Source organism: Danio rerio, chromosome 1 (assembly GCF_049306965.1).
Source record: "Danio rerio strain Tuebingen ecotype United States chromosome 1, GRCz12tu, whole genome shotgun sequence".
Classification (NCBI taxonomy): domain Eukaryota; kingdom Metazoa; phylum Chordata; class Actinopteri; order Cypriniformes; family Danionidae; genus Danio; species Danio rerio.
Genome location: NC_133176.1, coordinates 13,627,319 through 13,644,191, shown reverse-complemented (window position 1 = coordinate 13,644,191; position 16,873 = coordinate 13,627,319). Strand labels below are relative to the sequence as shown.

The 16,873-nt window shown below is 35.4% G+C and overlaps 1 protein-coding gene across 10 annotated transcripts in view; it reads right to left on the bottom strand.

Moving 5' to 3' along the window:
* The window catches only part of tmod1 (tropomodulin 1), a 32,625-nt gene extending 15,859 nt beyond the window's left edge, over positions 1-16,766 (bottom strand). For 4 of the 10 annotated variants that reach the window (XR_012405478.1, XR_012405480.1, XM_005159810.6 and 1 more), the window contains exons 1-4: positions 16,490-16,766; positions 13,536-13,742; positions 7,510-7,666; positions 6,408-6,527 (exon numbers count right to left, since the gene is read on the bottom strand). Coding sequence is in view for 4 of the 10 variants with exons in the window: in XM_005159810.6 (XP_005159867.1) it covers positions 6,408-6,527; positions 7,510-7,666; positions 13,536-13,652 (394 nt within the window). In the remaining 6 variants the exon portion in view is untranslated. Of the gene's footprint in view, positions 1-4,835; positions 4,936-6,407; positions 6,528-7,509; positions 7,667-13,535; positions 13,743-16,489 lie in introns of those variants that run through there. The other 6 variants (XR_012405479.1, XR_012405481.1, XM_073949393.1 and 3 more) reach the window with 2 other exon arrangements.
* Positions 16,767-16,873: the final 107 nt, after the last annotated feature.

Sequence of the window (16,873 nt, the reverse complement as noted above, 5' to 3'; positions counted from 1 at the left end):
TCGCTGGAAAACATTCTCACTCACAGAACTACAAATGTGTTTGTAAATGGACTTCAACTTCATACATGCTCTTCACCCACACACCTGCTTCCTCATTTAGACTGATTGCACTGCACCACCTGAGGATTGTCAAAGACTGATAACACACACTATTTATGCCACACATTCACCCCTTCAGTTTGCCGAGTCTTGTTAACTGTAATAGTAACACTACAACGCCTTTTCCTTGTCTTGTTTCTCCGTGTTTTGACCTTAGCCTAGTTTATCCTTTTGTCCTTGTTTGCCGCCTGCTTTCTGACCTCCTTGCCTGTTATTCGACTATGATTCTGGACTGTCTCAATATACTCGTTTACACCTTGACCATTATTTGACCATTGCTTGCCTGACTACGATTAAACCTGCATTTGGATCCTACCTTCTGTTGTCAGTGTCACTCCCCGTGGTTACACATAGATTCAACAATGTGCTTCAACAATTCAACATTTAGAGATTTTGCTCCATATTGACATAATATTAATCACACAGTTGCAAAATTGTCAGTTACACATCAATGATGGCAATCTTCCTTTCCGCCACATCCTAAAGCTGCTCTAATGGATAGAGATCCGCTGATTGTGTTTGAGTGGCTGGGTTTCCATCTTTACATCAAGGGAATCTTTACAAAGTTTGCAAAAAAAGTCTAAAACAAATCCAAAATGTGAATTTGGTTTGTTTCAATCGAATTGTTAGAGGGGCTGACTATTACTTACTAACCAACAGTAAACACAGCACACATAATGGAGACAGCCAATTAAGGCATCAGAATTCCTTTCTCTTCTTCGTTTGAGGCCTAAAACAAAGTTTGAAAACGATACAGTTTGCTGGGTTGTAAATGTATCACACTGCTTGAGTGGGCCCTTAAACACAACCACAAAGAGGGTGTGAGAGAATAACAGGTTCACAGAAGCCAAACAGGCTTCTCCAGCAAGAAGCACCAGCCTGGCATGCCATATTGCATTCTATTTTCTATATGGACGATGTTTAGAAGTTTATCAGACGTGGCACAACGAAGTTGTATCTTTAAAGTCTCTCTGTGAGCGATAGTACAGGTGCGGACACATATGAACCTGTTCTGCTACTCTACCCTCCAGTTTATCCATGTTGCTATCTTTGTGTTTTTGTGCTGGATGTTTTTCTCCTCTCCGACACAGAACCGCTTAAATACGAAACACGTCAAAGAGTTACTTCAAAAGGCGTTCCAGGACACACTGACTGATTGCGTGACCACCACAGACCAATGATAGCTCAAGCACAATTAGGACGAAAAATAACAAAAAGTTCACTTAGGTGACTGTCAAAACGAAATTAATTTTGGTATGGATTTTGCTCAAAATTGTCATTACTACTTACTTAAATTGCAGCACGTTAAGCTCCCTCGGCCACTGTACATTTCAGTTCTTTTTTAATGTCATTAGAAGTATTACCTTTAGTCACGTGGGTGTAATGTTCGATATATTAAAGTTTATTTACTTACTGTGTTTCCTTTTCTCATTATTTGCGTTAACACTTTTTTGCCAAGTCCAAAACCACCTCATGCAAGCATACAAACTTTTTTGCGATTTAAGGCCATTTCCATCACATATTTCTCATGCGATGCTGCAAAATACACATTAACACAGGGTGATGGAAAGCCAGCTACTGCCATGCTCAAGTTTGAATTCTAGCCTCAGTTTGCTGTCCTCAGCTGTCAGGAGTGTCACCGGCCTGCTCTTCAGCTGCTGTAGCTTTAATCTGATTCAAGTTTGGACATGTTGAGCATTCTGAGATGCTTTCTGCAGATCTTTTTTTGCAGCAAGCTGTTGAGTTAATGTTGCCTGTTGCTGATGACTGTATATTTTTTCAGTTTCGAACCATTCTTTTCAAACCCAAGGGATGAAAATACTCAGCGCATCTGGCACCAACATCCAATCAAGTAGTGCTTTGCAAATGGGATATATCATGCACTGAAAATCATGGCCACCCTATTGAAGTTTTGTTTTAAACCGAAGTGCTCAAAATTAGCTACTTCGAAGGAATGAAGGATTTTTCATTCAACTGATGGACATCATAATATTTTGGGCAGGGAAGTTGATTGGAATCAAACACTGCATTCTTTTTCAATCAATCATTGCCCTATTGTTGGAATATTTGGTTTAATTACAGATTCCAGTTTAGACAAAACTCCAAAAGTATGATTTTTATTTTTCAACATTAATAGCTCGATGTCTTACATTGCTTAAATGGAAGGACAAATTTCCACCAACTTTTAGTCATTGGATTACCGATCTTATGTACCACCTTACAGTGGAGAAGATTCGGTGCTTCACCAAAGGTTTCAGTTCAAAATGTTCTTTTATTTGGCAGCCAGTGCTGACATATATAGAGTGAAAGGATCTATGTTTAATATTTGCGGTTTGACTTGATTATTTGTCATTTTTTCTTTCCTCCATTTTAATTAAATTTTTATCTATTAATTTTATTTCTTTATTTTATATTTCTGAGCATATTGTGATTAATTTTACATACACTCACCGGCCACTTTATTAGGTACAACTGTCCAACTGTTATCTAAATTTCTAAACAGCTAATCTCACGGCAGCAACTCAATGCATTTAGGCATGTAGACGTGGTCTAGACCAGGGGTTCCCAAACTTTTTAGCCCGCGACCCCAAAATTAATCATATCAGTGGCTCGCGACCCCCATTTTTCAAAGTGGTTGTACTGTAAATTTGTAAACGTTGCAGACACAACTATAGGCAAATATAAACATGAGCTTATTGACAACACAAAAATGCAACAGTCTATTAGCCATATAATGTTTTTTTAAAGTCATTTATGGATTTAATTATATTTTGCTTTTAAAATTAAAGGCTGATGACTGATTGTTATTTTTATTTTGTTGTTTCTTTAATGCAACTATTAACTATATTCTGTCGGTTATGAATAAAATATGGTAATTCTAATAGTTTAATAAAATTTATTTGAGTTTTGGATATCACCAAGCGACCCCTTGTCATTGTCCCGCGACCCCCCAGGGGGTCCCGACCCCCACTTTGAGAACCATTGGTCTAGACAATCTGCTGCAGTTCAAACTGAGCACTGACCAGTGTACTCATCTTCTGATGGCTACTTCCAGCAGGATAATGCGCCATGTCATAAAGCGTGAATCATCTCAGACTGGTTGACTGAACATGACAATCAGTTCACTGTACTCAAATGGCCTCCACAGTCACCAGACCTAAATCCAATAGAGCACCTTTGGAATATGGTGGAAGGATGGGAGATTTCCATCATGCACTGCAAAAAAATTCTTTTCTTACTTAGATTTTTTTGTCTTGTTTCTAGTCCAAATATCTAAAAATTTCTAAATCAAGAAGAAATTTCAAGACAAGCAAAACATATTGTCTTGTTTTGAGAAACAATATGCCAATATAAAGTGAGTTTTTCCTTAAAACAAGCAAAATAATCTGCCAGTGGGGTAAGCAAAATAATAACGTCAAAAGAAAAAAAACAGATTATTTTGCTTACCCCATTGGCAGATTATTTTGCTCGTCAAGGAAAAACTCACTTGACATTGGCATATTATTTCTCAAAACAAAATGTTTTGCTTGTCTAGAAAATGCTTCTTGATATAAGAAATTTGAGATATTTAGACTAGAAACAAGACAAAAAATCTAAGCAAGAAAAGCATTTTTTGCAGTGTGGACATGTGCTGGATAAGTTGGTGGTTCATTCCACTGTGGCAACCCTAGATTAATACTTGTGCAGTGGAGTCGGGGGCTATTTTGGAGTAAAGATAATGTGTCTGTGTTTTTCAAAAGTGTTTGAAATTGTTGTATTGAGTAAAATGTCAATAAAAAGATCTAAAAAAAAAAAACAAAATGCGTTACCTATGCCTTTATGCCTTCAAAGCTGACACTTTTAAGGGTAAACCCTTCAAAGTGATTAGGGCATTGGGACTAACCCTCCCAAATGCAGTGAATGTCACTTAAATCACCTTTCTTCCTCATTCTGATGCCTGATTTGAACGTTAACAGGTTGCCCTACATGCCTAAATGTGTTGCTTTCCCAATGTATGATTAGCTGACTAGGTATTTGCATTAACACCTGGTGTATAAGTTGTACCTAATATATTATTGCAGTCAGATCAACTAGTACAGACTGAAACATGAAAAAGCACAGCAAAACATCTGAATAGCGAGTTGAGAGGAAAGTGCAATTTATGAGTATTTACGAATATAGCGCATCTGATTGTTGACCGTGCGCCAAAGACAACTGAACTAACCTCATTCCCATATGAAGCTCAATCTGCCTGTACAGTACATATATTGTACAACTGTTAAGCTTTTAAACTGAGATTCCCAAAGAAAAAAACAATTGACCTCATTTTAAAGGAAACCGCTCCATCATGCTAAATGAGGGAAAGTAAATGGCTGACAGTGAGCAGAGTGTTTTTTTAGCCTGCAGAAAACGTTGTTCCCCTTTTTTGGTAGGCATGTGTCTTTAGCGCACATGGATGAGTCATTGTTATGGAAAAAAAAGAGGTACACGCAGTTTCAGGACATGCACACAGAGAGAACTACTCCAATTAAAAGTAAAAATGTATTATTTACCCTGCTGTTTCAAATCTGTATGGTCAATTCCTTTTTTTAAAAACAAATCTATGAAGTTTGAAGAACATTGCAGCTCATTCTTGTGAGTTTAAAGTGCGTCTCAAAAGAGAAAAGACAGCAAGATCATGGATCATGCAGATAACTTAAGATGCTGAACATACCATGCAAACACTAAGCAGCGTGCAATGTTGCAGATAAACCTACTGGAGGATTCCGTGGCCTAATAATGATGGAGCAAGGAAGTGGACAGACAGAATGAGGAGTGAAGATGTGAAAATGGAGTGGAGAAAACTAAAGGAAAGACCTGACAGATGCATACAGTGAGACAGACACACACACAGAGGAAGTGAGAATAAGTCAATAAAGTTACACCCGTTTTATTATGAATTAATAATGAAATTAGGGAGTAGAAAATGCTGAATTGAATGATGACTTAATCAAGATGAAGTAAGGTTAAAGGATGATGACTTTTTTAAACTCCATTGTGCACATAAACATATAGGGCTCTATTTTGACGGTCCATGCCCAGAGCGCAAAACGCAGGGCACAAACGCTTTCAGGGCATGTCAGGACGCCTTTTTGCTAATTTAAGGACGGGAAATCTGCCTTGGGTTGAGTTTATTTTCTTAATGAGTTTTAGGTGTGTTTTGAGAATAAACCAATTAGAGTCTCATCTCCCATTCCCTTTAAGAGTCAGCTGCGTCGCACCATAAGCGCATTCGCTATTTACAGGACGCAAAGTAAGTCTAAGAGGAAAAAATGAGCATTTCACAAGCAAACAGTTAACCGTTTTTTAACAGAAAACTGTTAAACAGAGCATCTACTGCGTGAGAATGAGAGATAATGAAACTACTTTCACATTCGCTCTTGGATAGGGAAACCTTTACGCACAGACATCAATTAGCCTATAAATAAATACTTTTGTTTGTTAAGCGCAAATATTCGTTTCAAAACTATTTCTAAATTCAGTTCTAATTTTCAGCAAACGAATAAATGAACAATAATAACAAAATGTGCTCAAAAACCTGAGTTTTATCCTAAAACACATGCTGTGCCCCATATGGTCTAAAACCTGACAGGTGGGCAAATCTAAGCTTGTTTTTAATAAAACAAATATAAATATGGATATAATAAATAATACTGCTAATAATAATAACATTATACAAAAGCAAATTGTTATGAATGAACTGAAAAAGCCTCCTGAGATGAAGAAGACATAAAAGCTGTGATTTTTCATATTTATGTAGGCTAGAAAATAATGTTTTGTAATATTTTAATCCTTTATATTTATATCCTATATCTATTCTTATTATATCCTATATATATATATCCTTAATATTTACATTTTTTCATATGTAAAGATATTTGCCTATTGCTCTCTTGTGCGTATTAAGCAGTGCGTAAGCGAGGCGCAACTCTGCGCCGGAGTTTAGACCGGGTCAGTTTTGGTCTAATGAAAAATCTATTATAGTTTCTCAAAATAGCAACGCGCCAGCGGTCCGCCTCAGAACGCCTCCCTTTTTAGAGCAGAACGCCTATGGGCGCACAAATGAGTGCTAATGCATTTGCTATTTAAACAGCGTAGCGCAACGCCTCAAAACGACTCTTGCGCCAAGCTGAAACTACCAAAAGACTACTGCGCTGCGCCTTGCGCCACACTGCGCCGCGTGTATTATAGGGCCCATAATGTTAGAATTATATATACATATATCATAAATACACATTTGAATGCCTTGAATCCTACGAATGTATGAATGTTAAATCCTTGTACTGTACCTGCTATATCACACAGTTCAGCATCTGTAGCGCTTGATAAGGCCTCCTCTAGTTCAGGCTCCAGGGTGACATCTTCCAGAAGAGGGTCAACAACTTTTGACTTGGGCACCCACGGTTTTCCTTTAAACACACATTTACACAAATACAGAGAGCAAGGGGAAAATGTATTAAACTTTATATATTAAATATTTAAAAAATATATAGTATGTGGCATCATTTAGGTATTAAAATGCTTGTTTAACACTTGCAGTGTACACATTGATGGACAAGTTCAACATTTAGTGCTTAATCCTGTTCTGTCAACACATTTCTGAGTATTTGATAAGATGCTTAATAAGTGCTGCCACTTGCAGAGGTTGACAAAAATGCATTTAAACTGAATACTTGCACAGTCTAATTATTAATATTACAAAAAAAGTTCATTTTGTGCAAAGGCGTTTGATTTTCACGTGAAATTGTACAGGGAAGAAGCCAGACAGTAGTTTATAGCTATTTGTTTAGCAGTGTTTGCATGTCCTTTACGGCACACTTCCTTAAATGTAAAATAACATTCATTACAAGTTGATTTAAAAGCACCTGAATTGTTTTACATTTTGTGATTATTCTTCAGTTGAATAATATCTAATTATATATTAGCAAATATTTTGCAGTGTTTGCATGGCCTTCACTGCATACAATTCATTAAAACAGAAGTACAATAACATGCATTACAAGTTCATTTTGAAAAAAGCACCTACATAGTTTTGCAATTTGTCATTTTTTTCAGTTGAATAAAATATTTTCATAATTGAAGATTTCTTAAAAATACTGTAAAAATATTATCTCGTCTCGTTACTGTGAACCAAATCTTGTGTCTCGTCTCGTGTCTCGTCTCGTGGAGTAAGCGTCTCGTAACACCTCTCGTTACTGTACATTGTTACTAATTCCAACATCTGATTCTAATCATACTAAACAAGGAGTCAAAAATTTAAATTAATTTAAGGACAAAAAAAATGAAAACTTCAGATTTAAAAAGCACATTCACTGTGAACAATGAATCGTTTAGGTAAGATTTATTGAAAAGACTGCTTTCTAAAAGTTCTCATTGTTCTGCATTTCTCACCTCTTTTCTCGCCAGTGTAGGGAACTAGATCATCCCGGTCTGGATGTTCTTTAGCTTGTTTCTCGAGGTGAGCCAGAAGGTTATCTCTCTGGAACGTTCCTGTCGGAGCTTTCTTAGTCTGATCCCTTTGTCTGTATCCCGCCGGCAACAGTGCATTCTGAAAACAATTTCATCCATAAAACATTAGTTCTGAAATCAAACTAGCATATTGAAATAATACAGAGACAGTCCCGCCAAAATTACGATTTGCAGTTAATTCACTCTCAGGCCATCCTGTTAGTAGGTGACTCTTTTTATTCTTCAGTAGAACATTAAAGAAGATTTTTAGTATGAGTTTAGGTGAAAGTTTACACTAGTACATGCTTTATAATGTGACTGATAAACAATTGAAATAATTGTGTAAATGTAATAACTGAGTATATATTATTTAAATATAAAATAATTTCACTTCATGAGAGCTTATGCATTATCAAGAGTCATGGATATTGAAGGGATAGTTCACCCAAAACTGAAAACCATGTCATTATTTACTCAACCCTCATTTAAACCTGTTTGAGTTTCTTTTTCTAATAAACACACAAAAAGTTACTTTGTAAAATGTTGGGATCAATGTCACCATTGAGCTTGATAGCATTGGTTTCTAGCATTTTTAAAATATTTTCTTTTGTGTCCAACAGAAAAAGGAAACTCATAAAAGTTTGGAACCACTCGAGGGTGAGTAAATTTTATATTTTGGGATAACTATACCTTTCTTTAATTTTTCTTTACTTTGTATGTGTTCTTGACTCAAAAGTGTCATTAACCATTTATTATCATTTAATTAATTATTTAAAGCTAATATATTTGTGCCCTACTGAAGAAAAAAGTCATCCACGCCTTACATAACAGTAATCCTTGAGTAAATATTGTTTCATTTCCTATAGAGAATAATCTATTCACTTCATAAGGCATTGTGCATTCTCAAGAGCCATGGGCTTTCAAGGGATAGTTCACTCAAAACTGGAAACCTTCACTTGTCACAAACCTGTTTGAGTTTCGTTTTTCCTTAAACACAAAATACAGAAAAAGATGAAGTGCAAGAGAAAAAGGGAGCTTATAAAGGTTTGTAACCACTGACTAGAGGATGAGTACATTTTTATTTTTGGGTGAACTATAAATTTACTTTACTTTTTCACTTTGTACATATATGTTCTTGACTCAGAAAGTGCCACTAGACATTTATCTCCATTTTATTAATCCTTTCAAGCGAATAAATGTTTGTCCTACTAAAGAAAAAAGTCATCTACATCTTACATAACAGTAATAATTGTGTAAAGGCAATACTTAAGCAAATATTTTTCATTTCTTAGAAAGTATAAACTTTTTACTTCATAATGCCTTGTGCATTATCAAGATTCAAGGGTATTAAAGAGATAGTTCTCTCAAAACTGAAAACCTTCACTTGTCACAAAACTGTTTGAGTTTGTTTTGAGTTTTTTTTTAAACACTAAAGACTTTACTTTGTAAAATGCTGGGATCAATGTCACAATTGACTTTGATAGCATTAATCTTTTCTATATGGAAGTCAATGGTTACAGGTTTGTAACATTTTTCAAAATATCTTCTTTTGTGTCCAACAGAAAAAGAGAACTTATAAGGGTTTGGAACCACTAGAGAGTGAGCACATTTCATTTTTGAGAGAACTTTTTTTTACTTATTCCTTGTATATGTTCTTTACTCAAATTGTGCCTCAAGACATGCATCTCCATTTTATTAATCCTTTCAAGCTAATAAATATTTGTCCTACTGTAGAAAAAAGTAATCTACATCTTAGATGGCCTGAGGGTGAGTAAATGAAAGTATAATTTTATGGTGACCAATTGTTTTAATTTAGCATGCTAACTGATACCCTTACAGTACAATCAGGATTTCTGCCAAGTTCACCAAGTTAAATTAAAGACTTTTTAAGAACACTTTTAAGACCACTATGGATGACAATTTTTTTTTTGCCTTAACAAAGACAGTTATAATTTAATAAAAATTAAAAACAAGCAAGCTTTACATGAATCCATACACTTTTTTTACAACATAAACTTCCTTCAAAATAAATAAGAACATGTTTTAAAAGTTGAAAAATTATAATGAACTAAATCTATGCACAACAATCTGTCCAGGTCAGTGTCCTCAGCAGGAAATATATGGAGCAATTTTAAACAAATGTTATTGTAAGAAAAATAACTAAACCATTAGGGTAAATAGAGTACAATTACTTTTTAAACAAAAAGTTTAATGTTTTATTGAGGTGATTTATTGTTGGTGATTGAATGGGTGTTGGCCAGATTGGCAAGCAATACACCATTTTGAGGGATCTAAACAAAAACAATGGTCCCAACACTTTCCTGTTTTACATTTTTAATTTTTATAGTTTACTAGAATACAAAAAGAGCCACATATTGATAAATAATGTTATGATAGCTGTTTTAACATGAAGTTTTGATTGAATTGCCTCTTGTTACAGTTATGAAATAGTTTGATAACATAAAGAATTGTTAATGGGTCAATGACATGACCACAATGAAATGGTCTATACGTGAACAAAGGAAAATTAAGACCTGTTTAAAAAAGATTTAAAACATACAATACAATATTTCAGTAAATTTAAAACTTTTAAAGGCCTATCGTTTTGATTTTGAGATTTAAGACATTTTAAGACCCCGCAGACACCCAGACAATCAAGTGCCCTAAATTTGATCCGACTTTATCAGATTTCTTAAGCTTGAGCTTAACCAGGTTTTCTCTCTTGGGTGTAGTGCTCTTGTGCGGCCTGAAACACATCGAGCAATGATAACATTCTTCTAAGTCAAGGCCTATCAGCCCATATCCAGAAAAAAGGGCCGCAGAGCGACGGGGGGATGTGTACTGTATATGTATGTGCGCATTAAATGTGGTGACAGAATCCAGAACACACCGCATCTCAGACAGAACAGAACTTTATAGGACAACTTAAAACTGTTTATTCTTAGTTCAGATAAAACCCAAGAAAATGGAGGCTGAGATGAATCCTAAAGTGACATTTAAAATAATTAAAATAGAGATTTCCACTAGTACATTTAAAGCACAGTTTAATGTTTCGGGGAAAGGCTCTGCTTTGGTGGGGAATGTTTATTTTTGTTACATTCGCGCAGATTAGTTTTTGTTCCAGCAGCAGTATTTATGGTAAACTTCTGCACCTCAGGTTGAACATTTCAGCACGGGAGAAGAAATTCTCTTTTCCCTCGTCTCTTCAGCTGGCCATTTATCTTCAAACTGTGTCTAAATCTGTCAAGAAGTGCTTAGATGCTGGAGCTAAAGCAGATTCCTGAAGAGCAAATATAAAACTGAGGTCTGAGTAAGAAAAAAAGCACTTTTTATTACAAAGTGTTCCCAAAAATACCACTGCAATACAACAATGCCCACTCCAGCAGCCACTGTGAAACGTCTCAGTCCTGACTGTGATAGTCAACTCTGAAATGTCAGTGTGACGCAACACAGCAGCCATGAAAAACAAAAACTGCAACAAGAAAGTGTTTTTCTCAAACTAAAACTACACTGAAACAATGAATTTTGATGAAAGTTTTTCAAATAATGACTACTGTATATATACACACTGAATACATATACATGAACTAATTTTCCTAAAGTATTTACTATAATGATTTATACACATTTTTTCCTCACTTTATTTAGAACTTCATGGCAAATGTTTGATTAAGAAAATAAATATTAAATATTAAATGCCTTTCAACATTCATTCATTTTCTTTTCGGCTTAGTCCATTTATTAATCAGGGGTCGCCACAGCGGAATGAACCACTAACTTATCCAGCATATGTGTAACCTCTTAAGGCTCTTTTTTTACATGCATTTTTTTTTTCTCTTTGCTATTTGGGCTTATTGGAACCTAATTAGAATAAAACCTAAGTATCATCTTTTGATATGATGTACTTTTAGAGAAAAATGATGTCCAAATATATGGACTCGAGGTCCAAATTTCCATAAAACACAATAAAGTCACTTTTGTGTAAAAGAAAGAAAAACACTTTATTTCTGCCTTGAACACAGCAGTTTTCTTCCTGAATGTTCTTTAATGCATTAATAACACATGCACACATATTTTTGAACATGTTTTGACTATCAGTAAAAAAAAAATTTGCCCATTTTGGACAGTTAAAATAGTGTTTGGGACATTTCATATGCTGCAAAACAGTTGCAGGATGACACTGTATGCCTGTAACAAAATATAAAACATAAGACATAGGAGCTAAAATGTGCTGGCCACGTATGTGGCCACTAAGCCCTAGCAGCGGATACCTTTCCAGCTGCAACCCAACACTGGGAAACACCCATTCACTCTCATTCACATACATAAACTACGGACAGTTTAGCTTACCCAATTTACCTGTACCACATGTTTTTGGACTTGTGGGGGAAACCGAAGCACCAAGAGAAAACCCCCATGAAAACGGAGAACAAAACTCCACTCAGAAATGCCAACTGACCCAGCCGAGGCTCGAATCAGCAACCTTCTTGCTGTCAATCGACAGCACTTTGCCTGCGCTTTTCAACATCTAATGATAATTGCATTCCTAATATAAAACATTACTAACTAAAATACAACATGTAAACATTGTACTTCCAAGCTTGCAACGTTCTCGCCATACTGTTATTCACATTTATGCCTGCATCCCTGTATTGGCTTGGAAAACTGCAGACATTCAAATGATGAATGCATAGTATTACCATAAACTACTTATTCTTACGAGACAACAAAAAAATAAACGATAATAGGAATATTGCGATAATATAGATTAATTCAATTCAATTCAATTCAGCTTTATTTGTATAGCGCTTTTACAATGTAGATTGTGTCAAAGCAGCTTCACATAAATGGTCATAGTAACTGGAACAGTGTGGTTCAGTAATTGGAATTAATATGAAATGACAGTCTTTTTATTTCATCCATACAATATAGATATCGTCATATTGCCCTAAATAAGATACAACAAAGTTTAAAATGAAACAGTCCAGTCAAACAAACATCACTAAAAAATAAAGTCCAGGGAAAGCAAACAAACCAGATTAGGTATAGCAACACATTCCTGTCAAACAAACATCATTTATGAATGAAAAAAGCTAAGCTGATCAAAGTTGACTATGCAACAAAAGTCCAGACAAACAAAACCACACAAATAGAGTGAGCTTCTTAAACAAAATGGCAAAGAGGTATAACACGGATCAAAACAAAACAGATCAGTGAAACAAACCCGATTATACTATAAAACTACCAGCAGACCAGTTTAACAACACCAAAAGTCCAAACAAAGAAACCAAACTAGGTAGCAATGAAGTTCAAAAGAAAAACAAACACCGGTGTTTATGTACTAAAAACCACAGTATCTAAGAGTTTAAACCAAAAACACAGTTCAGACCAGCAAAGACCACAGGAATAAAGTGGTATTTTTACATTTCTACAGTCGTCTACTGTTTAGAGAGTAGAACTTGTGACCTAAGGTTGTGGGTTCAGCTTGAACAGCGCTCTCTTCCACATTCAATCTTCATTTTGAGGCCCTTGCACAAAACACCCTAAAACCCTAAAAGCTCTCTAGGCAAATGGCTGCCCATAATGGTTTTTGGGTGTGTGTGGAGGTTCACTACATCCTGCTACTTAATTTTTTGCATTTAACTTGGATGGTTACCATGCAGAGTCCACTGTTGAGGGCATTCACATTTATTTGATAAAAAAGGGACTGAAACAATTTACAACACCAAACAATAATAATAATAATAATTTAAAAAATCTAAAATAAATAAATACAACTTGCTTCCTTTATGTTACAACTCAGTACAAATACCAAATTTCCAGAAAAGAAAAGGAGCTTTAGTATAGGCATTTATGAACCTTTCTTAAAGCAGTATTCAGAGGCAACTGAGCTGTACGTGCACATGAATTGTGTGGGAATTAATGAAGCTCTTAAGGTCTAATCTGAGATGTGTTTCAAGTGCACTTACATCAGGATCAAGCTCTTCAAGTTCATCCTCGAGTCTCCGGAGCTCCTCTTCACTGAGCTTCTGCAAAAGCTCATCCTCATCCACATCCCGGTACTTCTCCATCTCTTTACGAAGCATGATGAATGACCAAAAGGGGGAAGGAGGGGATAGAAAAAAAAGAGAAGAAACAAAAGAAGCAGGAACTGTTCAGCCCCCGAACCACAGGACCTTAGAGAGGACAAGAGAAACAGATACATTAATAGGCCTGTTCAAAACAGTTCATGTACGCTATACCTGACAAATGTCTTGTTGCCTATCCAGGTTTTAGGAACAATAAATAACAACTTGATTTTTAGTTGATCATTTGGTATCAGAGGAGGCTTATTTGAAAGGCAAAGGCCTCTAGATTACACTTATTTTACCACAATAGAATATAAAGCAGTATATGCAGTATAGATTATAAAGTCATGGTGCAGTGGAAAAAGAATGAATATTGTGTATGACTCCCATAAGCTTGGAGGACTGCATCCATACATCTCTCCAATGACTCAAATAACTTATTATAAAGTCATCTGGAATGACAAAGAAAGCGTTCTTGCAGGACTCCCAGAGTTCATCAAGATTCTTTGGATTCATCTGCTAAGCCTCATCCTTCATCTTACACTAGACATGCTCAATAATGTTTATCTCTGGTGACTGGGCTGGCCAATCTGGGAGCATCTTGACCTTCTTAGCTTTCAGGAACTTTGATGTGGAGGCTGAAGTATGAGGAGCAGCGCTATCCTGCAGAAGAATTTGCCTTCTCCTGTGGTTTGTAATGTAATGGGCAGCACAAATGTCTTGATACCTCAGGCTGTTGATGTTGCCATCCACTCTGCAGATCTCTCACACGCCCCCATACTGAATGTAATCCCAAACCATGATTTTTCCTTCACCAAACTTGACTGATTTCTAAGAGAATCTTGACTCTATGCAGGCTCCAATTGGTCTTCTGCAGTGTTTAAAATGATTGGGATGCAGTTCAACAGATGATTCATCGGAAAAATCTACCTGCCACTTTTCCTAATGATAAACTAGAAGTCAAGTTAATATTTGTTGCTCTTACAACTGGTTTTGATGACAAGACTTTTGTCAGGTAGTGTAGATGGCATTGATGAAAATCAGCATTATACAGTAGCACAGTGTATACGTAGATTATTCAACGCATCCGAGGTGCTTCTTCATATTCATAATGGCAAGCAGAAAAATCTAACTTTGTTTTAACTATGTACAGTAAATATGCTTTACTAATTTGCAGCCTTGACATTTAAATGTGCCAGTGAACATTAGTTTGCATTCTGCAGGTTTCACCAAGTGAAATGTAAGACTTTTTAAGACCACAAGGAATAAAATTTGAGACTTATATAGGGCTAAACACTAAGGATTTCTTAATGGCCCAGCAGAAAAACAAATTACTTGCCCCACAAAAAATTATTCTAATTAGTTATTTCTAAGCCACATATTTTAAATAATGTGTCAAATCAACCAGCCCCTACTAATAAAAAAAATCTCTTTGAAAAAAAAAAGCTTTAATAAACTAAATGCACAACAAACTGTTATAATATCAATTATAAATAGTTTTGCTAAGGGTTTTATTGAGACGTATTGTTGGTGATTGGATGTGTGTTGAATTTATTGGGTAGCTTTACAATAACAAAGGAAAATTATGACCTATTTAAAACGATTTAAGACCTACAAGACAATATTTCAGTGAATTTAAAACTTTTAAAGACCTTTTAAAGAGTATCAAGAATGACATTTTTGACTTACATAGGTCAAAACGCTAAGGATTTTTAAATATGGGCCAGTAGAAATTATTTTTTTACTTGCTGATCAAACAACTAACTCGTTATTTTTTAGCCACATATTTTAAATAATGTCAAAACAAGCAGACCCTAGATGTATACATATTAATTAAAAAAGAAAAACTCTTTAAAAATAAAAACTTTAACAAACTAAATGCACAACAAACAATATTAGTTATAAACAGAGTTTGCAAAAAGTTTTATTGAGATGTATTGTTGGTGATTGGATACGTGTTGTGTTGGGTAGCTTTACATAAAGGAAAATTAAGAGCTGTTTAAAATGATTTAGGACCTTTAAGACGATATTACAGTGAATGTAACTTTTGAAATCCTAAAATTCAGTTTTTGAAATTTAAGACATTTTAAGACCCCTCATACACTCTGAATATTAGTTATGATTATAGTTTTGCTAAGTTTAATTAAGATTAGACAATTCAATTGTTTATGCTTGATCCACTTAAATTTGTAAAAACTAATAAGTTAACTTAATTCCCTTATGTTTTCCCAACACAAATCGATTGTGTGGACCCAGCATTTTGTAGGGTAACACTACATTATTTCAGTAACTTTTTAAGGCCTGCAATTTTGATTTTGACAATTAAGACATTTTGAGACCCTGCAGATATGCTGTTTTTCTAGTTAACATGCTAAATGTATAAAAAAATAGTACAGAATGATTTTAAACATCAGATAAATGGAGTTATATAATATATAGTATGAGAATACATCTAAGGATAAGGAAACTATAGTCAAACTGAAAGATGGCCTCTGCTCTTTAAACCATCTCCTTTGCCCTTGGTGGAAACAACAGAAGGACATTAACCAGTAAACTCCATCATACCTCCAGTTTAGATTTCCCCAATCAATAAACGAGTAATTATAAACACATTTCCATTTCAGCAAACAAACTGCTTTTCCACTTCATTTAATAAGTCACTGACTAGAGTTGAGCTGCCTCTTACCAGATATATAACTTCTATATACATACATTAAAAAACACATTTCAAACCTGAAAACCAATTATTTATCTTCTAATAAACTGTTTTCACCGAGCTTTACATGTGTTTGAGACTTTTTGTTATGAGGAAAACAAAGCGTATTAGTGCCGGAGCGTCTATCATTCTCACTTACTTCAGACAGCGCTTATCCCACACTATATATAGCGCATGTGACAGCTGAATACTTTGACCAGATATGGTTTCTTTTCGGAGCTGTTAATTCACACAAACGCACTGCAGCCTCTAGCAATGAATCCTCAGGACCCCGTTTCATAGAAGAACGACGACTGACACGGCGGAGAAAAGTCCAAATATTAGATGTAGTTACCGCTCGAGCCCTTTTCAACAAGTCCAGTCGGTGGCGATCAAAGAGTTTCCACAAACCCGGAGTAGCGCGAGTGCTTGGCCCCGCCTACTGGGAAGTCCTGCCAATCAAGTGACGCTTTTCATTCTTCCCACCAATCAGAGGCTTTCCTCAAAACTCAAGGCTGTTTTGTGCTGCAGTGAAAAACGACAG